The following is a 22,942-nucleotide window of genomic DNA, read 5'->3' as shown; positions in this document are numbered from 1 at the left end:
ACCCAGAGCAAGATACTCAACCCCAGAGTAAGATGCTGAACCCAGGAGCAAAATACTGAACCTCAGAGCAAGATACTGAACCCAGAGCAAGATACTCAACCCCAGAGTAAGATGCTGAACCCAGGAGCAAAATACTGAACCTCAGAGCAGGATGCTGAACCCAGGAGCAAAAGACTAAAACCCAGAAAAACACACTGAACCCCAGAGCAAGATAATGAACCCAGGATCAAGATACTGAACCTCAGAGCAAGATACTGAACCCAGGGTCAAGATACTGAACCTCAGAGCAGGATGCTGAACCTCAGAGTAAGATACTGAACCCAGGAGCAAGATACTCAACCCCAGCGCAAGATACTCAACCCCTGAGTAAGATACTCAACCCCAGAGCAAAAGACTAAAACCCAGAGCAAGACACTGAACCACAGAACAAGATACTGAACACCAGAGCAAGATACTGAACCTCAGAGCAAGATACTGAGATCCAGGAGCAGGTTACTGAACCCCAGAGCAAATCACTGAACCACAGAGCAAGATACTGAACCCTTGAGCAAGTCACTAAACCTAGGCAACATACTGAACTCTGGAACAAATACTAAACTCAAGATCAAGATATTGAACTCCAGAGCAAGAGACTGAACCACAGAACAAGATACTGAACCTCAAAGCAAATTTAAAGTCACCAGTTAACCTAATGAGCATGTTTTGGTGGTGGGAGGAAGCCAGAGTTCCTGGTTAGAGCCCATGCATGCACAGGGAGAACACACAAACTCCACACAGAAGGCCCTGACCAGAGAATGACTCAGGGGCCTCCTTGCTGTGAGGCAACAGCGCTAACCCCTGTGCCGCTGTGCAGCCCCTAAGATACTGAATCACAGAGCAACAAACTGAATCCAGGGGCAAGATACTGAACCCCAGAGAAAGAAAATCTGAAACCAAGAGCAAGATACTAAAGCAATGTTTAGAGATACTATTCATAACTGTGCATGCATTTCACTCAAATTGTGCTTTACATTTTTTAAATGACAGAAAATCTTACATAATTATTCAAAAATATCCTGATTCCCCAGAAGTGTCTTGTAAACTGGATGAAAGTGACTATGATCCCCAACACAACTTTATTCTTTCAAATAATAATAAGAGAAAAAAAGAAAATAGGATCCAGCTTAAACTGTTCTCTTTGAATTGGCTCATTTGTGAACAGTATATGTTGGGATACCAGAACATGGTAGGAGCAACAGAGATGTTGGGCCGCTGCATAAGTGGTGGGACAGTGAGTTCTGCTGTCAAGTTCTCTCTGTGGTATGTAGTAAATGCTAAGATATTGGACCTTGTTTTAAAAAGCAATCACTTGGTATCCGAATGTTTGAAGCATCACTAATGTAACATGTTAACAGGGCCACTGAAAACTAGGACAGCAAAATCTGATCACTGAGAGAAAGAACTGTAACTGAAAAAAATCTATCAATGAAAAAGACTGGCAGTTCACATAATAAAACACATAATGTGTTTGCAAATTTGTTTTTGAAAGGATCTTTTTAGGTGGGTTGGAGTAACCCCCCTTTACTCCTCATCAAAATAGACTTTTTTTCTGAGACTTATGAGGCATTGTCACTGGTAATTACCAAAATCATTTTTTGTGTTGCTGCAATGGTTAATACACCAATATGTAGAAGCTCTTTAACCAAAATGATATTTTTAACGCTAAAATATAATTATGATTGTTATCCATGAATTTAAAAATTTACTGATTGACAAAAAAAACTAAAAAAAAGAAAAAAATAGTAAAGCACATTAATATTTCTTGATTGATGTGTCAAATTATAGTTATTTACTTACATTCCTGAAGAGAAAAATGACTTTTAGTGCTTGAATGTTATGCTTGATTCATTTCTGACTTCTCTGAGAAGCCCAGATTTGGGTGAATTCAGTTTGAAATTCCTCATTCCTGTTCAAAATGGTAAAACGTGGAGAGCTGAACGAAAATGACAGAGTCCGCATTAAAGCACTTCATGATGCTGGATGGTCTCTGAGACAAATATGACAGGTGGTCTAATAAATTTGTTAAGCACTGTGTTAAATTAAAAAAGCACATAAAACACATATTTACATGTCACAATCATATTTGTTGTATAATAGCATTAAATGTATTTCACTATAAAGATGCATAATCTGTTTTACTAATTATATATTCAAACTTTGTTAAAATTATTTTCTTTTATCTAATATCAAATATAATATAATTTAATATAATACAATATAAAATAATACAATATAATATGTTATAATGTAATGTAATATAATACAATACAATACAATACAATACAATACAATACAATACAATATGATACAATACAATAACTTTATTCATCCCCGCAGGGAAATTCAATTGTCTGGAGTCTCTCTCATCTGTTTACGGCAGAATTATAAAGTCTAATTGCTAATATCATATCATATCATATCATATCATATCATATCATATCATATCATATCATGTCATATCATATCATATCATATCATATCATATCATATCATATCATATCATGTCATATCATGTCATATCATATCATATCAAAGATATATTTTGTAGTTCAGTTATCTGTGGATTTTTTTAATCGAGCTCTCCTGCTCTCCAGCAGGTGGCGGTATGTATAACCAGAGCACCATCTGTCTACCACCAATAAAACCAAAGAAGAAGAGGCTTGTGTTTTGTTTCTGGCGGAAACAGCCGCTCGAGGGTGTGTTTGGGTTCTTTTGATTAAAGTTTCCGAAGAACTTAAATGTGTTTCTGAGATCAGGTCAAAGGTAAAACCGATTATAGTTTTCTTTGTAACTTTTTAACGAATTACTTCTTTAGTTCTAAATACTTTTGTACTGCTTTATAACTGTTAGCTTTAGCTGTTAATGTACTGATAACTGACTGAAAGAGCTCTGCATCAGCGGTTTTTAACGCTTCAGTAACTGCTGTTGTTCAACATATAAAGAACTGAAGAGATAGTCATTGACCCAGTTGTTGATTTACGTGTCAAGAAAACCGCTAACTATCATATTTCCTAAGAAAAATTAGCTTTAGCTAACTGCTAACACTGACTATTGTAGTAACCTGCCAGCAACAGTCGTTGTATTACCCTGGTTTATTTATTAAGAGTCGTAGTCACCTACTAACTACTAACGGATTGTGTTTTACTACTTGTTTGTTGTGAAATAGTCAGTGTTAGATTACGCTGCTACATATACAACTCAGTTAAACTGCTTACAGTTTTATTTACCTCCTAGCTGCCAAAGTCAGTTTAGTTTAACACTACAGTCAGTTTTTACTTATTTCATAACTTCTCATGTTAGTTTGCCAACAGTTAGTGTTGCATTCACGAGTCTTGCATCAGCCTTCAAATAGGTAACTGCTGATATTGCTGTTTTGTGTATAACAGCAGTGTCTTTTTGACAGATGTACTACTATCGATATGAGAATGCAGAGGTCAGCTGCTGCTATAAATATCTCATGTTTAGCTACAACATCATCTTCTGGGTAAGTTACCAGCTTTCACACCAGTCTGCATGTTTAAATGTCATTTGTTACTGTGGCAGACCATGACCAGCTCTTAAACAGAGAGAGAGAGAGAGAGGGAGCGAACAGCCTTCTGTCTAAAAGATAACAGGAAATATGTCTGCCATCCTGTGTGGTTGAGTGAGTAGGAAACTTTTGCAATCTGTGTTCCTGTCAATGACTTGACTCACAGTTCTGCTCAGAGTTACATCTAACAGAAGTTTCACAGTTTCATTTTAAATGACCCCTAGGGCGTCACTCCTCCTGTTACAATGAAAGTATTGGTGACCCAGACTGGTAGAGAACTTTTACAGTTAGAATTCATATGAACCACATAAACAGGCACATCTAAAAAACAAAACAAAACAGAATATCATTAAAAAAAGGGTGTTTTTTTTTTTTTTGCTGTAATTTAACTCAAAAAGCTAAACTTTTATATATATTTTAGATTCATCTTATAAAAGTGTAATATTTCAGGACATTTTTGTTTGATCTTAATGATTGTTTACCTCGCAAAGCAGATGGATACATCCGTTTCCTTATTTTTTACTGGCGAATCCATCTTACAAAGCTCCCATCTGAACCGTTTGGGCCCGGTTAGAAAGTGACAGGACCAATCAGCGACGAGGGCCAGTACTTTCAGACGCAGCAGAGTCGTGACATAAACAAGCAAGAGCTGGTGCAGTTATGGCGGAAGAGCTTAGCGTGGATGCTGCTAAAGCGCCAGTTTTATCAGAACTTGAGGACATTTCTTCATTAAAAGAAGAACAAAGAACAGCAGTGAGTTGTTTACTTTTCAGAAACGACAAAAGTTGAGTACTTACATGTCTACAGTCGCCATGTTTCGCATTATTCCTCAGTAGCTGCGCAGGCACAGCTCAATAACGGCTACGTCACATGTTTTGTTGTTCTGATCGGCCCGTGGAGATGTGACAGACAGAACTTTCACCCAATCACACTCCATGTTTTCTCAAACGTTTCCTATTGAAGCTTTCCCAGATGGATGTGTGAAACACATACATCTGGCGTGTCAGGTTAGATGATTGTAGCCTACAGCAAAAACCCCAGTCTCTTAGATTAGAATATTACAAAACCTCAATCAAAAAAGGATGTATGAGGCAGAATAGTTGGAAATTATCACCACTTATGCTCTTAGTTCTTGTTCGGGGCTCCTTTTGCACAAATGACTGCATCAAAGTGTGGCATGTGCCAATCTGTGGTACTGCTGGGGTCTTAAGAAGCCCAGGTTGCTCTGATAGCAGCCTTCAGCCTGTCTGGATTGTTCTTCCTCTTGACCATACTCAAGAGATTCTCTGTGGGATTCAGGTCACAACTGTTGGCTAGTCAATCAAGCACAGTAACACCATGGTTGGGAAACTAGTTTCTGGTAGTTTTAGCTCCACTGTGGGCAGGTGCCAAGTTCTGCTGGAAAAAAGAAACCAGTATCTCCATAAAGCTTCTCAGCAGATGGAAGCATGAAGGTCTCCAAAATCTCCTGGTAGACGACTGACAGCATTGACTCTGGACTTGATCAAGCACAGTGGACCAACAGCAGCAGTTGACATGGACCCCAAACCATCTCTGAGTGGGGAGACTGGAAACACTGGGCTTCAAGCACTGAAGGATTCTGGGCCTCTCTGATCTTCCTCCAGACCCTGGGACCTTGAATTCAAACTGAAAAGCTAGATTTACTTTTATCATAAAACAGGACTCTGGACCACTGAGGGACCTTCTAGTTCTTTTTTACTTAGCCCAAGTGAGACACTTAGGGCGTCTGTGGTTCAGGAGTGGCTCCACACTCAGAACACAACACTCACTGCCCATTTCCTGGACCCCTCTCCATGGTGGCTCTTGATCCACTGACTCCAGCTTCAGTCTACTCCTTGTGAAGCTCCTCTAAGTTCTTGAACCTGCTTTGTTGGACAATCCTCTAAAGGCTGAGCCCATCCCTGATGGTTGTTGAACAGCCTGACCTTCTGGAGCTTACCCCCGCTGTAGAGGGTGGCGTTCTTCCTGGCAGCTGTAAAGTCAGCAGTCTTTTCCATGATTGCGGATGTGTGTTCTAAACAGGTGTGAGAGAAATAACTGGCAAGAAAATTGGACTTTTCCACAATATTCTAATATTTTGAGATAATGCATTTTTTATTTATTTGACCCGTACACCATAATCATCAAGATTAAAACCAAAAAAGGTCTTTAGACATTTCACTTTGTGTGAGATGAATCCAGAATATATGCCAGTTTCACTTCTTGAATGATATTCCAGGAAAAAATGAACTTTTTCATGATAATTTATTTTTTGAGATGCACCTGTATATATTTGTAGGCATTTTTGGTAGAAAAACAGCTGCTATGTCACAGCTTGACATTATTTTTCTGTCTAGTCTTCTCAGAAAAAATGCTGTTTCTTACACATTAGTCTGTATCTTGTTGGAGGTTTACGCCCCCTACTGAGTCTGATTATCCAGTGTGTTGTTGTGTCTCTGTGTTTCAGCTGGCTGGAGTTGCCTTCATTTCAATCGGTTTCTGGGCATGGAGTGAAAAGGTGAATGAACACCATCTGTGTGTAATCATCATTGAAACTATAAAGTCACACAGCTTTTCCTAACACATGCTTTGTTTAAATCTGTGGGAATTTTGTATTTCTAATCAAAGATAGGCTGATACCAACATTTTTGAAGTACAAGTACCCACATTGGTTGCTCACCAATACCCAGTATAAATATGAACACTTATTTTGTCATGCATAGTGTTCTGTTTACCTTTTTATCCTCATTTATGTTAAACATCACCAAATTGCAGGCATGACTCCAACTTTGCCTTCCTTTTCATAATATGAGATGCTGATCTCATGCTGCTATATGAAACAAGTACAGTCTCTGCAGTGTTTCATGAGTTTGGGTACTTTGGCTTGGTGTCAGCATGTTGGTTTTGGTATATCCCTATTTTAACGTATATGTCATACACTTTCCATGTGATGACAGTCATCATTGCATCATATAATGTCTTTAATTCATGACTAGACTGTCTCCTAACCGCTTTCATTTCCTCAACTGGACTGTCTTGCTGTACAGGGAGTCCTGTTGGATCTTACCCAAGTAACCCGGCTTCATGGTTTTGATCCAGTGTGGTTGGTCCTGGCAGTGGGGGGAGTCACCTTCATCCTGGGTTTTGCTGGCTGTGTGGGAGCTCTGAGAGAAAACATCTGTCTGCTTAAGTTTGTATGTCAGAAATATCCATCTGTTAATATGTTTATGTTAAAACATCTGTCTACTAATGTTTTTACATTCAGTAAGTTCCTCAGTCAAATCATTCTGTAATGTACTCTACGCAATATTAGATCAGATTAAGGCTGCTCAATTAAAAGATCGTATGGTGCTTATTTTGACTTGTATTGCAAATTCAGTATGAATTGTTGTGAGAGAATGATTATTTTCCTTTTTAATTAAGAAAAACAAACAAAAACGAGGAAAGAAGTTTTTTTTTTTGTAAACTGTTCCTAAAAAAAGACACTTGAATGTTGGCAAGATGTAAAGGGCATAACACCCCTGCTGCAAAAAAGTTTTAAGCTCAAAATTTGACACACATTTCAGCTTAAAGAAATATTGCACCAGGGCGTATTGTGATTAAATCAAAATAGTATACTTCAGAGAAATTCAGTATGTTTTATATCCACTAAAGTTTGTCAGATAATGTATCTGTCTTCAATAAGGGTCACATATTTTACCCCTTTAAGACAAGTTTATGTTTTTGGTCTCAGAGGTCCCTAAAACATGCTTGTGACATTTGCTTCTGTAAAAAACACTTCAGTATTGGATGAGCTGTTTCTGTGTCTGTGGCTTTAAATGTTAATGAGCTGTCTGACTCCGCCCCTCTCAGGAAAAAGATGCGGCTAAATGGATGTGACTCTCCTGATCCTTCTCTCAGCTGAGAGGAGAATCAGGAGAGGAGGGCAGAACTTTCTTCCAAGCAGGAAGGGCAAACCGAACCTGGGGCGGGGCTAACTACCCACATGGCATCATGAGGGGATGCATTTTTCTAATTCTTGTGGGGATTGTGGACAGGCCAGGGGCGTATAATTTTGTTAGAAAAGCCTGAAAAAGTGTATTTAGCAAAATATTTGACCTTTAAGTTAAAAAAATGAAACACTTTTTGGTTTTTTTTGCTTCTTCTTAATATTATTGTTATAACAGATCTGTTTGTTTTTTCACTTCAGTTTTCTGGTGTGATCGGCTTCATTTTCATCCTGGAGCTGACAGCTGCAGTTCTAGCAGTCGTTTTCCAGAGTCAGGTCAGACAGTGGTTCAACGACTTCTTCTTAGCGAACATCAAAGCATACAGAGATGACATTGACCTGCAGAACCTCATTGACTCTCTGCAAAGAATGGTGAGAATTTCTTTATTTTTTCATACTTGTATTTTACGTTTGAGCACAGACAGGAAACCTCCAGGAAGAGCCCAAACTTAAGGCAGCCGGAGCTTTGGCTTAAAACTTTAACGGTGCCAGTGCTGTTACATATGCATTGCTCATTGTGGGAAAGTTTTTTTTTTCTGGTTATTAAAAATGTGAAGCTGCCATACATTCTAGATTCATTACTCATAAATAAAACATTTCAACTGATTACAGCTGAAAGCTCAATCATTGAAGACCCTCCTTGAAGTACAACAAATATCCTTAGAATTATGCAGCAGCAGTTCTTCCATTGGCTTACTTTGTTCTAACATACATTACACAAATAATTACATAATTTTCACAGTTCATACTAAGCTAGCTATGCTTGTGCATTTTACCGTCATTATGTTCTCTGACTTGTTTGTGATGGCTCCGCTGTTGTCTCAGCAGCATGTTGGGTCTTGATAAAAAAAAATCTGGCAAATTTCAGTGTTCAGAATATGACTGCAGATACACTATATTGCCAAAAGTATTCACTCACCCATCCAAATAATTGGAATCAGGTGTTCCAATCACTTCCATGTCCACAGGTGTATAAAATCAACACCTAGGCATGCAGACTGTTTCTACAAACATTTGTGAAAGAATGGGTCACTCTCAGGAGCTCAGTGAATTCTAGCATGATACTGTGATAGGATGCCACCTGAGCAACAAGTCCAGTGGTGAAATTTCCACTGTCCTAAATATTCCACAGTCAACTGTCAGTGGTATTATAACAAAGTGGAAGCGATTGGGAACGACAGCAACTCAGCCACCAAGTGGTAGGCAACGTAAAATGATGGAGAGGGGTCAGTGAATACTGAGGCGCATAGTGCGCAGAGGTCCAAGCCATACATCACCAAGTGCAATGCAAAGCGTAGGATGCAGTGGTGTAAAGCACGCCGCCACTGGACTCTAGAACAGTGGAGACACGTTCTCTGGAATGACGAATAGTGCTTCTCCATCTGGCAATCTGACGGACAAGTCTGGGTTTGGCGGTTGCTAGGAGAACGGTACTTGTCTGACGGCAGACAACTTGATGAACTTGACTGGCCTGCACAGAGTCCTGATCTCAACCCGATAGAACCCCTTTGGGATGAATTAGAGCGGAGACTGAGAGTCAGGCCTTCTCGTCCAACATCAGTGTGTGACCTCACAAATGTGCTTCTGGAAGAATGGTCAAAAATTACTATAAACACACTCCTAAACCTTGACGAAAGCCTTCCCAAAAGAGTTGAAACTGTTATAGCTGCAAAGAGTGGACCAACGTCATATTAAACCCTATGGATTAAGAATGGGATGTCACTTAAGTTCATATGCGAGTCAAGGCAGGTGAGCGAATACTTTTGGCAATATCGTGTAACTGAATTACACGCATCAAGGGATTTATAAGCTTTGGGTTTTTCTAGATCTAAGTGTAGATCTAGGATTTATTTATAAGGTTTACAAAGATATTCATCCACTGTAACGTTGTATGTGTAGTCTGACAGTTAACAAAAAACTAAAGGAAAAGGAGAAATTATCCAAAACTGGCTGCCAACAATCCATGTCATCAGTATAAAACAGAATGATTGCCTGTGTTAAGTGTCGTTTCTCCTTTCTTTTCCATTGATGCACTGCTGATGAGCTTAGGAACCCTTTGTTAAACTATACATGTTAGCTCCTATTAATCCAAATGTTTGAACCTTTTTTGCCACTAACAGAACTACTGCTGTGGAGCTCAGGAACCAGACGACTGGGATCTGAATGTCTATTTCAGCTGTAATGGGACTCATCGCAGCAGAGAGAAATGTGGTGTTCCTTTTTCCTGCTGCATCACTGATCCTGCTGTGAGTCGTGGCCAGTGTGCAAATAATAAATATTAAAACGGTTTCTCGGAAAAGTTACTCACTTGATGTTTCTGTTGGTATTGTTGAACTTATCTCAATCTGTTATATTAGTGGAGGTTTAATAAAGTTGTTTGTTTGCAGGACTCGGTGGTGAACACTCAGTGTGGCTATGATGTCAGAAACGTCCCAAAGGTGAGATATCTGTTAAAGATCAGGTTTATTAAAGTTCTTAAAGGGGTTAGGATTTTGGTCTTGGTGTTTGGGTAAGGTTCAGCTGAAATGATGCATTCTGATAAAGCAGTTTTGTATAAGTAACAGTCTAAAAGTGGTAAGTACGCCTGCTGACAACTTCAGAAGCTGTGCTTGCTCAGCTGCTCATAATGCAATTAGTCAGCCAGTGCATTAAGGCGTGTGGACATAGTCAAGACGATGTGCTGAAGTTCAAACTAAACATCAGAATGAGGAAGAAAGGTGATTTAAAGACTTTGAATATACAAAGGTTTTTGGTGGTCTGGCAAGCCTTCATGTTATCGAATGTTGTAGCAGAAATAGAGACTCAATAAACCAGGTAACGTTATTCCAATCCTGCGTTGTTCAATTTAGGTGAGACTGTGTGATTTGTAGTCTGACTTTCAGTGATGACATATCCTTTAACCACTGGCTGTCTGGGTGGTTTCCAGCAGACGATGCGTGCTTCATAGACAACTGGAAAATCTTTCGGGGAAAACCTGGTCTGATAGGCAGAGACGTCAGCGCGTGGCATCTGGAAAACCTTCAATACTAAGTGTTTGGGAAAAGGGCAGAGGCTTTGAAAAAACTCAGTGTGATTGGATGAATGTTCTGTCTGTCACATCTCTACGGGTTAATCAGAGCAACAAAACACATGACATAGCCGTGACTGAGGTGCGTGTGCGCAGCTACCGAGGAATAACGCGAACCATGGTGACTGTAGACATGTCAGTACACGACTTTTGTCGTTTTTGAAAAGAAAACAACTCACTGCTGTTCTTTATTCTTCTTTTAACCAAGAAATGTCGTCAGGTTATGATAAAACTGGCGCTTTAGCAGCATCCATGCTAATCTCTTCTGCCATAATTGCACCGGCCTCTTGTTGCTGCTTGCTTACGTCATGACTCCGCCGCGCCTGATTGGTCCTGTCACTCTCTAAGCGGGCCCAGACGGTTCAGATGGGAGCTTTGCACGATGGATTTGCCCGGGAAAAACAAGGAAATTGGCGTATCCATCTGCTTTGCAAGGTTACTGACTCAGACCATTAATTTAAAAACTAAAAATATAACTAAAATGTGCTAATCTAATGAAAATTATCGATAATAATCTGACCACTGATGAGACAATAAAATGTGGTCTTCTTAATATCAGGTCTCTGGCATCTAAATCTTTGCTAGTAAAAGATCTAGTATCAGAAAATCATACCGACTTATTTTCTTTTATTGAAACCTGGCTACAGCAGGATGAACATGTAAGTTTGAATGACTCTACTCCTCCCAGTCCCAGAGAGAGATATTCTTCTGCATGTCACAGTCGTACCGAGGGGTTATTTGGGTTATTGTTACCTTTCTATCATCTCGACCCAGTCAGGTCATTCTTCTCTGCCATCAACAAGCCGCTTTGGCCCAGAGAACTGTGGCTCACTGGATATTTCCTCTTCTCCTCACCTTTCTCTGTAAACACAAGATACGATTGTTTGTGGAAATCCCAGTAGATCAGCAGTTTGTGAAATACCCAGACCAGCCTGTCTGGCACCATTAACCACAGCAGCATCAAAGTCACTAAAGTCACCTTTCTTCTCCATTCTGATGCTCAGTTTGAACTTCAGAAGAGTTTTCACTTCTGTATCTACATGCTTAAATGTTTTGGTTGCTGTCTTGTGAGGTATTTGCATCGATGAGTAGTTGAACAGGTCAATCCAATGAAATAAAAGATGATAAACAAATAGCAGGTCTTTTAAGCAGAAGTAAACCCAGACAGTGTGGTTGTCAGTGTTGGGGGATTGCTCCATGCTGTCCTCTTTATTATCTGGATTTTTTATGAAGTTGTAAATAATTTGACACAAAATCATTTTATTACAATTTTATTTCCTCTACTGTAGTTCTGCTAAATTCAACCATTTGATATCTGATGTTCATAATGGTAATTTTGGTCATTTGGTCATTTTCTTTTTGAAGTAGTCCTGCAGTTATTGGTGGTCTTTCAGTGTCTTAGTATTAACTCAACGTCAATACAGATGTTTGATCTTTTCTCTGCTATAACAAGGAGTTGATCATGTTTACTTATCACACATCTGTTGCTTGTCGAACCTGCACAGAGAGAGTGGAGTAGCCATATCTACACTAAAGGATGTATCCCTGCATTGGAGGACTGGTTACCTGGAAATCTCTACACAGTTGCAACCGTCTTCATTGTCATCTCTTTGCTGCAGGTATGTTTTTATTTATTTATTTTACTGAATGGTGATGTACAGTATGTCAATATTTTTCTGTTAAAAAAAAAGAACAAATGGTTGTCAGAATATTTGAATTATAAGCTTTTATAAGATTCTAGTAAAAATGAAACTAATAAAACTTGTTAAGATCCAAGGTAACAACATTAGAAATCCTAGACTCACTATACTGGGACGTTTTTTTTTTGTTTGAAAAAATTGTAAGCAAACTTATAAACACTGTCTGAATTGTACCAAAACATTAGCGACATCTCTGTGTGTTGAGGTTGTAAATTTTTATAAACTCTTAAATACCGTGTGTTTCAAAATGCTGAAAACACTGTTGTTGGTAGGTACAGTCCTGCTTTTAACCTAAAGAGAGCGAACACTGTCTCTGTGGCACAAATACTCAACATTTGGAAAAGTGGGAGAACTGTAGAGGAACTTCAGTTCTACTCTTTTATTACAGATGTCACTGATGTATTTATGCTATTCAAACAGTGTGCAGGAGTTTACCTTCTTTTGGATAGTTACTCAGAACTGGATGTGAGGGACTTCTGTTTATGTTGTCCTTACCATTGGATGTTTCCCAATAATATAAATGCTCCTAAGCAATCTGTCAAAGGTTCATCCCTGGTGTTAAAAACTGGATTTGGGGTAATCAGTCTTGTCAGCACTGATCCTGTTAGTTTCATTTAGCACCTCCTACCTCTGAAGTGTGCACCGGCAGCTTCTTCTGCAGAGCTGGGAATCTGCATTAGTGTCTCAGGCACTTTCTAATGTAGTTGATATATATCCCGGTTATTTAGCCTACAGCAGGGGTGTCCAAACATTTTCCACTGAGGGCCACACATAAACATATAAGGACGTTGGGGCCACTTTGATATCCATAAGACAAGGTATATGACAGTGATTAAGTCAGAAGCAGAATAAAGGAGGAGCTGGGGCAGAGGACGGTTGCAAGAGCAGCTTGCAGAGAGAGCAGCAGAGCGTGGCCAGGCAAGGGCAGTTTAGATGAGGCAGCATGAGAGCAACTGGCCAATAGCATGCTTAGAGCAAATCAGCTGGTCGTCAGCTGATGAGGGCTTGCGTTGGATAAGCTGACTGACAAAATTAGCATGGTAGCACCGTCTTGTGCTGACACTATGAAGTCCTGTACAGTTGAGCACAAGCTTCACGTTGAAATGAGGCTATATGTCATTTTATTTCTAGAATATGCTGCAGGCCAATCAAAATTGGACCGTAATGACTTCATAATGCTGCTGTTGTATCTTGGTTATTTTATGATGTAACTACTAAATCTTGCTTCCTCAGAATGCTACTGATGAATTTTGGTTGCTTTTTTGGCTGAGGTCAGTCCTACACGTGGGTCTGTATGTGCCTGACTGAGTGAGTGATGACACTTTCAGAGCCGCACGTACAGAGCTGTGCTATGGGCGGGGTTTAGTTGTACTTAAAGCCATGGGTAATGGCTCCCTCCAGTGCAGTGATTACTTCAGATGTAGCTTTAGCATTGCCTTAGTTTTAGAACTGGACCTGGCTAGATTAACATGACAACTGAATCTAGAGTCATTGTCTTGACAGTACCAGGTTGTTTTCAGAGTTAAGGCACAAGATCAGCCTGGTGTGGTTGATTTGATTTATTATTACCTGGAATTGCTGCTTTTGGGCATCATGGATCTTGAGTTAAAATAATAAGGGCATTTTTACTTTTATGTCTACATACATTAATGTGCATACGTTTTAGGCACATGGGGCACTAGGGATTCATCATGGCATCCAAATCTGCCAAACCCCAGCCAGGGCTGGAGAGGGTAGGGGCTGCAAGAGTCAAGCTTGACATGTTGACACGTGTTCGTCACTTGACAGCCAAGATCAAGCTGGGCAGCATCTGTTTTGACCGGGCCTTTTCACCCCTAGTAATACACCAATGGTTTGTGGGCCCTAAGGATAGTCACAGCCTGACCAGGGGCTCGTGGAAGCCTGGACAATACACCAGACCATGTTTACTTGCCATATCCAGCCCTTACTCCTTTCAGAGTCAAAATAGAAGAGTTGTGCTGTATGAGGTTTTCATATTAGAAATTAAAGTCAGGCATTAACAGTTTATCAAATATTAAAACTAACTTTTTTTAAAAGACACAAATTAAAAAGTGAGCCATGTCTAGTCCTTCCATGCAGCAGCAGGGGTGTTTTTATCACAGTAACTTCTGCAGTTTCATCATTGCTTGTAATTGTTTTCATCTGATGTAACCAGAAAGCATTGGTCCCTTTTTGGGAGGGAAGAAGCATTGAATGGCATTTTAAATACCCACTTAAATGTGGGTGTGCTCACAGCCTGGAGCAGAAACCCTGGCATAACTAGCTTCATGTGTGATCTCTGTAACTGGATCTTTAGTCTTTGTTGAACCAGATATCTAAATGAACCCTTGGTATGTTAAACTTGCTGGGTGGTACACCCCTCTGAGATTCCCACAGACATGATGTGTTTCTGGTTTAGCCAGCATTGTTAAATTGTCTCTTCTAATGATTGTTTCCTTGTTTATCCATGCACAGATGGTGGGGATCTACCTTGCCAGGACTCTGATATCTGACATCATGAAGGTCAGATATAGCTACTGAAGCTTGGACTGCAGGGAAAGTGGCCTAAACTTACACAGGGGCCCCCTATAGCAGTGGCCCTTAAAGGTGTTACTGGACCAATATTCTTCAGTCAGATGTGCCTTCTTCTTCTTCTTCTTCTTCTTTTTATTTTTTGTCATTCTTCCTCTTTAGCGGCTCTGCCTTATCAGCCCTCATTTCATGTCATCAGTAAAGTCATCTTCTGATGATTATGTTGCAATGGAACCTTTTCAGCCATGAAAGAGGAATGCGCTGTTGTCTTTTCGTTCTGGACGCTTCAGACTCTACTTCTTTTGTTCTATCTGTGAAAGTTTCATCATCTGAAAGGACACTGCTCACCAGATTGCCTTCAAATCAAACTGGCTCAGTCTTTTTTGTGAATGTTTATGAACTTTGACGTGATTGGCTGTAAACCACTCAGTGCCTCCAGTATCCCCATCGTCATCATCATCAGTCATTATCACCATCATCAGATTGTACTCAGGTCTTATAACTCCAAACATGTGTCTTATTGATTGTTATTTTGTCAGTATAACTTGAAAAAGTCTTAAAATGTTTTGTTTGCATTAAAAACTTAAAAACAGGCGAAAAAAGAATGAAGAGAAAACAAGCCCAGCAGGAAAATAACCATCCATCACCCAGACATTCTCTGATTGATCTGTTTTTCTTGTTTTAAATGTCTGATGTAATATCAGGCATCAGGGGTCTAAATCCAGCTGGGCCAATGAGAGAAGGATGATCCAGTGATGTCATCCTGTTTCTCACTGCAGTGACATTTACAGAAATCTGACAGCTTTGTGTTCATAGTAAACATAAATTATTGATTGAGATTACAGTCTTTATCAGCCTGTTTCAGATTGATCAGATCTGTTTGTATGAAAATATTACCAACCCAAAGCTGATGAATCATCATTTATGACAACAAGGAGAAATAGAAATATTTGCAGTGCATTAAAAAGCATTCAAATAACCAGTATAGGTTATCAGAATCCTAATCTTCTGTGATCTCGTGATTTAAACTTGTTCATATTTTTATGAGGTTTAATTTCAGTATCTTGAGTAAGAATAAAACTTTATTGCTCATTGACTCACTGGAACCATTTCCCTGTTTTATTTCAGCAACAAACAAACCAGAAAAGGTTTTATATGAAGAAACTTAACAGTAAAACCACGTGAAACTACAACGTGAAAACAAACTCAGTCTGAAGTGCAGACTGTTCCTTTGTGACATTGCCTGTGTGACTGATGAATAGACTTTAAGCATTATTGACACTGGATTCATATTAGCTGAACTTTTTAGTTTGAATGAAGATTTCAATGTGATGAGCCATTTAAAAAATAACTTTTATTTCAATGTTCTGCTTTTGCAGATTTATTTCTTTCAGTTTATGATTTTATTTGTAAAGTGTATGTTTGAAGTTTGAGCCGGATGACTTATTCTGAAGGCACATGTTTTTATATCAAAGGGAATTTGTACGTCTTCTTGTACTCTACAAAATAAAAAGTTTGGTTTGCCTTCTTTCATATCGTTATTTGTTCATAATCCTGTAGTAGACTGGATCTTAATGTTGCTTTTAGTTAAAGAATTTCTATGTTTGAAGTGTACTTCTTAGAATTGTTCAGTATTTTTTCTTTTTCATGTTAATTTTAACCCTTATGCCCTCCTCAGGCATTTTTGTCCATTTTTATCAACTCTTTTTTTGTTAAATTTGTGATCATTTTGGCAGTTTTAGAGCTTGTGGCATGATTTTTCTTTCTAGTTAAATTTTTGAAATCCAACATGTTTTACTCTTATATGTCATTTATACTCTATTGATGCATTTTATACCCTCTGGACCCCTTAAGGAAAAAATGTACACGTACAAAAAACTGCCATTAAATCACCATACATCAATATTTTTTTCTACTTTTTTTCATAAATCTCTTAAACAACTTCAGACCTGCTCAAAACTACTAAACATTGAATCATTTTCAAGATTTTAACCCTTTAAATGCCAGTTCGATTATTTAAATATTTTATTTTTTACTGCAAAAAACACAAAAACTGAATTATTTTCCATGAAATTAATAGTGGAACGAAGACGCTTTGGTGCTGATAAGAGTCTTGGATGGGTCAAAGATTAGCAACAAAATTGTGTTGATTGCATTTGTACTTTTTATGTAGTGCCAGCTCGAAGGTGTTCATATGTTAGTTAATATGAGGAGGGCACAAGGGTTAAAATCTCCCCTCCTGACTTTTATTTCAAGTTTAATAATTCCAGTTTTAAAAAATAATGCTTAGGTTATTAAGTAGTACATTCATATTTTTATCCATAGCATAACTGATGCATAGTTGTAGCAAACAAAAACATGTTAACGATTCACAATTTACACATTACATCATACAAACAATAGTAGCTGAGGACAGATGACAATAAAGCTGTTACAACTGTAAAATAAAACACATATACAGATGTATAATAATAACTTCACTATTTTGTTGCAGGCTGATGCTACAGTTAAAAAAATCATTATTCACACTGATCAACACTCAGAACCCCATCATGACAAAGTGAAAACAGAATTTCATTTTGCAAATGTATTAAAAACTAAAATATCACATTGACATAAATATTCTGACAATTTTAAACAACTCTAAATGCAGCTCAGGGTCCTCCCATTTCTCTGATCTTTGCTGAGATGTTTCTACCTAGATTGGAGTCCACCTGTGGTAACTTAACTTGATTTGACATGATTCAGAATGAGTGACATTACTTGGTTTTCATGTGGAGTTTTCTTAAACTCCAAGCAGGCTTTCATGTGTTTTGCACTCAAGAGAGTCTTCAGTCTGTCCACTCTGCCATAAAGCCCAGATCAGTGGAGGGCTGCAGTGATGGTTGTCCCTCTGGAACGTTGTCCTTTCTCCACACAGGATCTCTGGAGCTCAGGCAGAGTGACCATCAGGTTCTTGGTCCCCTCTCTTACTAAAGGCAACCAGCTCTTGGGAGAGTCCTGGTTGGTCCAAGCTTCTTCCATCTGAGAATTCTGGATGCCTCTGTGCTCTGAGCAGAAATGTTTTTGTAGCCTTTCCTGGATCTGTGCCTGTTAACAATCCTGTCTCTGAGCTCTGCGGCAGTTCCTTTGAGCTTGTGGCTTGTGTTTCCTCTAAAATGCATTGAGAGCCGTGAGGCCTTCTACAGAGAGGTGTGTGCCTTTCCAAATCATGTCTAATCAATTTAATTTACAACAAATCGACTCCAATCAGGGTGTAGAAACATCTCAGCAAAGATCCAGAGAAATTACAGTGTTCCTGCAAAGTGACTGGATACTTATGTCAGTGTGATATTTAATTTTTGTTTAATTTTTCAAAAAATTTGCAAGCATTTCTGAAATTCTGTTTTTACTGTTATATGTTTTTAAAAAACAATCTAACTAGGTTTAAGATATAAATGGATTTCTTCTCAGCCATTTTTATGGTCTCTCAATCAAATGTTTACTTAATTTCATAGAATCTAGATTTATGAAAATGAAATTCACCAAGTTAAATTAGGCGGGCAATTGTCTGAATTTTGGGATTTTATTTTCTTGCAGTAAAGTAATGTTTTTTAGCATGAAATTTAGAGTGCATTTCATATTATTTCTCAAAAAATTTCAACAGCCGTCAAGAATGATTTGGTTACTGCATATTTATAAAATAAGTGCAATATATTGTCTTCTGTCTTTTTGCAAAAATCACAAAAGTTTCTAATCTCATCTTAACAAATCTTGAGATGTATGACTACAATATTTTCCCAGGAAAATAAGAACTACTCAACCCTGCTCAACCAAAGAGCCAAATTGTTGAAAAATATCTTTGCAAGAGCCAAAATCTAAGTAATGAAAAGTGTCAAAGATGGGTTAAAGTGGCAATAAGAATAAGTTAAAGTGGGAAAAATGGTCAAAAAGGAGCAAAAAAGGGTGAAAAGTAGGCATAAAATGCCAAAAACTGGGTAAAAAATGACAAAAATGGGTAGAAATTGTGGCTAAGGAGGTCAGAAAGTGGCAAAATTTGGGTGAGAAATGATCAAAATAAGGGTTACAAGTGGCAAAAATAGTGAAAAAGTGGCAAAAACCTGACAGAAAATGAGTGAACAGTAACTAAAATGGGCTAAAAGCAGCGAAGAGTGGCAAAAATCCTGGAAAACAGTGGCATTTAATGGCAAAAGGCAGCTACAATAGGTGAAAATTGGCAAAAAGCACTGTAAAAGAGTCAAAAACTGGGGGGGAAAGGGGCAAACACTGGATAATAGTGGCAGAACTGGGCAAAAGTGGCAAAGAGCAGTGGCAAAAGTGGGCTTAAAGCAGTAAAACTGGATTAAAAGTGGCAAGAAATGCAATTAAGAGCAATGGAAATGTATAGACAAAAAATAAAGGTTGACAGCTAAAGTCTACTGTAACAGTGTGGGAAACAAACTGATTAATGTGACTTGCAATGGATAATTTCTGAGGTCAAAGTTTCCCTTTGTTAAGGATTTCTGAGGGAATAATATTAAAGATTAAGACGTAAAAGAGCCACACGTTGAGTATCACCGCCTTATGGCGTTATTTACTGTAGAAGTGGCGTCTCGTGTCTTTTAGTACATTTGTAGCATCTTAAATATTTCCTAGGAAACTGTTGTACTCAAACGTCCCTCGTCTTCAGCGGAGCGTCACTTCCGGTTGTTATTGTTTCTGTAATGACGGTTGTCGTCCGCCGGGGGGCGCTGCAGCTCTTTGAGTACTGCTGCTAACCCTGCATACCCTGCGTCCCCCTCAGCCCTCCCACCGTCTCCTCCCTCGTCTTCACTACCCCATCACACAAACACACACGCGCACAGACACTTGAAAAACCCACAGGCGCGCACGCGCACTACCACCACCTCTCCAGGGGAAGCGCGCGTTGCCAGAGCAGGCGGAGTCGGAAGCACGCAGCAGCGTCGGTCCGTCGTGTCTGCGGCTCCGCGGATTCCTTCGTCTGTGTTTCGGTTGTTGGATTCTCCGGGAGCGGCTTCTCCTAGCAGTCCGCAGGCAAGCGTCCGATCTTTGGTGAACCGGACGGACGGGCACTGCGGGCAGCGCGGTGGGAAGAGATCCTGCTCGGCCCGCTTTTTGCTTTCACTGCTGCGGTGGAAAACCCCGGACGGAGGCCCGCAGTGTGCGCTCAGCCTCCCGCAGGCCTCCGGCCCGGAATCCCGCTTTTCTCCCGGAAAATGGACGGATTCACCGGCAGCCTAGGTAAGACTCAGGCGCAGCTCGCGCCGAAAAGATTCGCCAGTCACCTGCCGTGCACGGGCGGGACGTTAAGAGCCGTACGCGCCTCTGACGGCTTTACACGTGTCACTGCTGTATTTATCTAAAAGGTCTGCACCGCCCCTGCGGCGGCTGCAGGGCCACAAAACCAACAGCTACTTATGAGGGGAAGGAGACTTGTCAGAGTTCCTGGACCCCCCTCCAAGATTAAAACCTGTACTTTTTAGGGACAAGCACGAGCTCGTAGATCCAGAATTCCAGGATGGTCCAGGAGATCTGCTGTGTGTGTGTGGGAGTGCACGCGCGCGTGTGTGATGCGGTGGTTGTGGTCGTGATTGGTGTGTGTTTAAGAAAGTTTCACATTTGAGTCAAAGTCATCCTGAAGACGTCTCAGCCTTCAGTGAAGGCTTTCAGAGAAGCTTTAGTAGGAATAAACCAGAGACAGAAATGAGATTAAAGCTGCTCTATCACTGAATATACTTTAATGTGATTACAGGCACTTCAGAGTGTAGAAACCTTTACGCAAACAGGAAACCGAGGAACGCTTTGGACTCTCTTTGGTGGTAACCAGGTGTGCAGCAGTCTGGTTGTGGTTGGAGGGTCTGAGCAGAGTCTGGTTTATAGTCTTGGAGTCAGTTATCTGAGCTGGAAGGGTGCCTGGTACAGATGCACTGAGGGCTGATACTGATATTTAAAATAACAATTTAACTGATTGTTTTTTTTCACTCCCATCTTTTGGAGGAAGATTCCAACTATGCCAACATTTTCTCTCATTTGACCATGGAAACAGACCAGACACTGTCTGACATGTGACTTCTTCTCCCCAGGACTAAGATCTATAATTTGGCCCAGCAGTGAGGTGTGGTAGATGCCAGCATTAAATTGATTTGGCACAATGGATAGTCTTTGGCTGTTATCTGTTCATGCCACATTATTTGCTGTCTGTCAACAGGGCTACTATCAGCAGATAAGGAGGGTTAATGATGCATCAGTGCGTCTCTGGTTTCAGGTGTGAATCATGGAGGGATGTCAGCAGTTTGGTTTATGAAACATGTCTTTGAAGCTTCTTCCTGGTGGTTGCTGTATTTAAAACAGTGTATTAAAATGATTTTGGTCAACCTGGACACAGACATAGAGGTGGAGCTGAGGTCTAACAGTCTGATCAGTCATGGCCCTGTTCTTTGATAAACTCTCACAACAGATGCGTTGTTATAGAATTATCCTCTTTGCTGTGTGTACATAAAAACATGAACAAGTCCAACCAAAATCTTTTCTTGATCCAGGCTGTAAAGATGTTGATTCGAACTGTAAAACCGGGCATTTTAATAGAGGAGGGAATTTTGAGGCACCTCACGATAAGAGTTGATTACAATTCATAGGACTACGATTGGATTCTTAATCTATTATTGATGCATTGTGATGTACTTGTTTTTTTATACATTTCTGTTCTTCTCACTGTGTCAAACTTTAAAGTGCATAAGGTGGTGATACTCACCGCGTGGCTCTTTTATGAAATAGACTCCCCCAGAAAACCTTAGAAAATGGAAACTTTGGCCTCATAAATGAATCACATTAATTAGTTTGTTTCCCAGATTTATATAGAAAGCTTACATTTAAAACTTAATTGTCCAATTTTTGCCACATTTATCACATTTTTGGCCTTTTTCACCATTTTTTGCTTCTTATACCCAATTAAGCTATCTTTGCCATTAAATGCCACTTTTTTCCCTACTTTTCCCCATTTTTGCCACTTTTATTCCATTGAAGCTACCTTTTGCCATCAAGTACCCCTTAAGCCCCCCCTTTTTTCCAATTTCTTCCATTTGTACCACTTCTTTTTGCCACTTTTATCCCATTTGTTCTCGTTTCACCATTTTTCAGCACTTTTCACCCATTTAAGCTACCTTTTGCCCTTAAATAACACTTGCTTCCTCTTTTTTGCCCATTTTTGCAACTTCTTTTAGCCACTTATATTTCATTTTTGCCCCCCCCCCTTTTTTTTTTTTAAACTATTTTTGCCCATTTAGGCTACCTTTTGCCATTAATGACCACTTGTTGTCCATTTTTTGCCCTGTTTTGCCACTTTTTACTGCTTTTTGCCCATCCTCAAAAGCTCCCAGTCTGAACTGAAAGAGTCCTCTTTTATTTGGATGAGAGTGTAGGGATTAGGAAGAGCATGGGGTTTGCAATGCCCTGTTGTCCAAGCTATCCAGTCCATGCATGTGACTAAATAATGGGGAAATGAGCTACTTAACATCACATTTTCTACTGAATTGTATTCAGTTTGTGATGGCTGCTGAATGAAGGAGTTCATTCAATTTTTAGAATCTTGGTTCTTTTTTAAAAAACTGTTGTCTAAATGGTTGCACACTTTACTGAGCTGCAGCAGAGGAGAGAGGCTAATCTTTGTAGAGAAAAACTTGATCTAACCAGGGCGAGGTAGGGCTGGGCACTTTATCTGCTGTTTACCAATAATGAGGCTATATGATAAGGCTGAGTAATATAATAATCTATTACATCATTTTATCTTTCAATGAGCTAAAGGATTAAACATGGTTTTTCACAAAAATAAAAGAGATTTATTTCAGGCTAATGAGGCTATGCTGAAGTTGTTATTTTAAATTATCTTTCACTGTGAAATACGTTCAAATAAGAAGCTCTTCTGTGGATTTCTGTAGCTGAATTTGTCGGCTATGAAGTGAAAAAAAGGCAAGTATTATACTGGTGTTCACAAAAAAATGTTAATTCTGGTCCCTGGCCTGAATAAGGAAGTTAACATCCACAAAAACTGAACAAGTAACAACGGATAATGAAAAAACCATGGGCATCTG

General features: G+C 39.4%; 2 protein-coding genes across 4 annotated transcripts in view; both read left to right on the top strand.

The window, feature by feature from the left end:
* The first annotated feature begins 2,697 nt into the window (after positions 1-2,697).
* tspan14 (tetraspanin 14) lies at positions 2,698-16,755 on the top strand. The gene is made up of 9 exons (XM_041790239.1): positions 2,698-2,802; positions 3,443-3,523; positions 6,036-6,086; positions 6,616-6,762; positions 7,758-7,928; positions 9,677-9,802; positions 9,944-9,994; positions 12,129-12,242; positions 14,799-16,755. Exons 2-9 carry the CDS (start codon positions 3,443-3,445, stop codon positions 14,862-14,864), a joined length of 807 nt encoding a protein of 268 aa, XP_041646173.1. The 5' UTR covers positions 2,698-2,802; the 3' UTR covers positions 14,865-16,755.
* A 2,369-nt stretch (positions 16,756-19,124) lies between these two features.
* Positions 19,125-22,942, top strand: part of LOC121511500 (echinoderm microtubule-associated protein-like 4) — a 47,701-nt gene continuing 43,883 nt past the window's right edge. For 2 of the 3 annotated variants that reach the window (XM_041790236.1, XM_041790235.1), the window contains exon 1: positions 19,125-20,096. In XM_041790236.1, coding sequence (XP_041646170.1) covers positions 20,072-20,096 — 25 coding nt within the window. In that variant the 5' untranslated portion in view covers positions 19,125-20,071. The remainder of the gene's footprint in view (positions 20,097-22,942) is intronic. The other variant, XM_041790237.1, reaches the window with a different exon arrangement.

This window comes from Cheilinus undulatus, linkage group 6 (assembly GCF_018320785.1).
Source record: "Cheilinus undulatus linkage group 6, ASM1832078v1, whole genome shotgun sequence".
NCBI classification, from domain to species: Eukaryota; Metazoa; Chordata; class Actinopteri; order Labriformes; family Labridae; genus Cheilinus; species Cheilinus undulatus.
This window is presented reverse-complemented; position numbering and strand designations above follow the sequence as displayed.

Coding starts and splice junctions, on each gene's coding strand:
- tspan14 (XM_041790239.1), top strand. CDS start 3,443: ATGTACTACTATCGATATGAGAATGCAGAGGTCAGCTGCTGCTATAAA. Junction 9,803..9,943: donor GCTGCATCACTGATCCTGCT/GTGAGTCGTGGC, acceptor GTTTGTTTGCAG/GACTCGGTGGTGAACACTCA. Junction 9,995..12,128: donor ATGTCAGAAACGTCCCAAAG/GTGAGATATCTG, acceptor GAACCTGCACAG/AGAGAGTGGAGTAGCCATAT.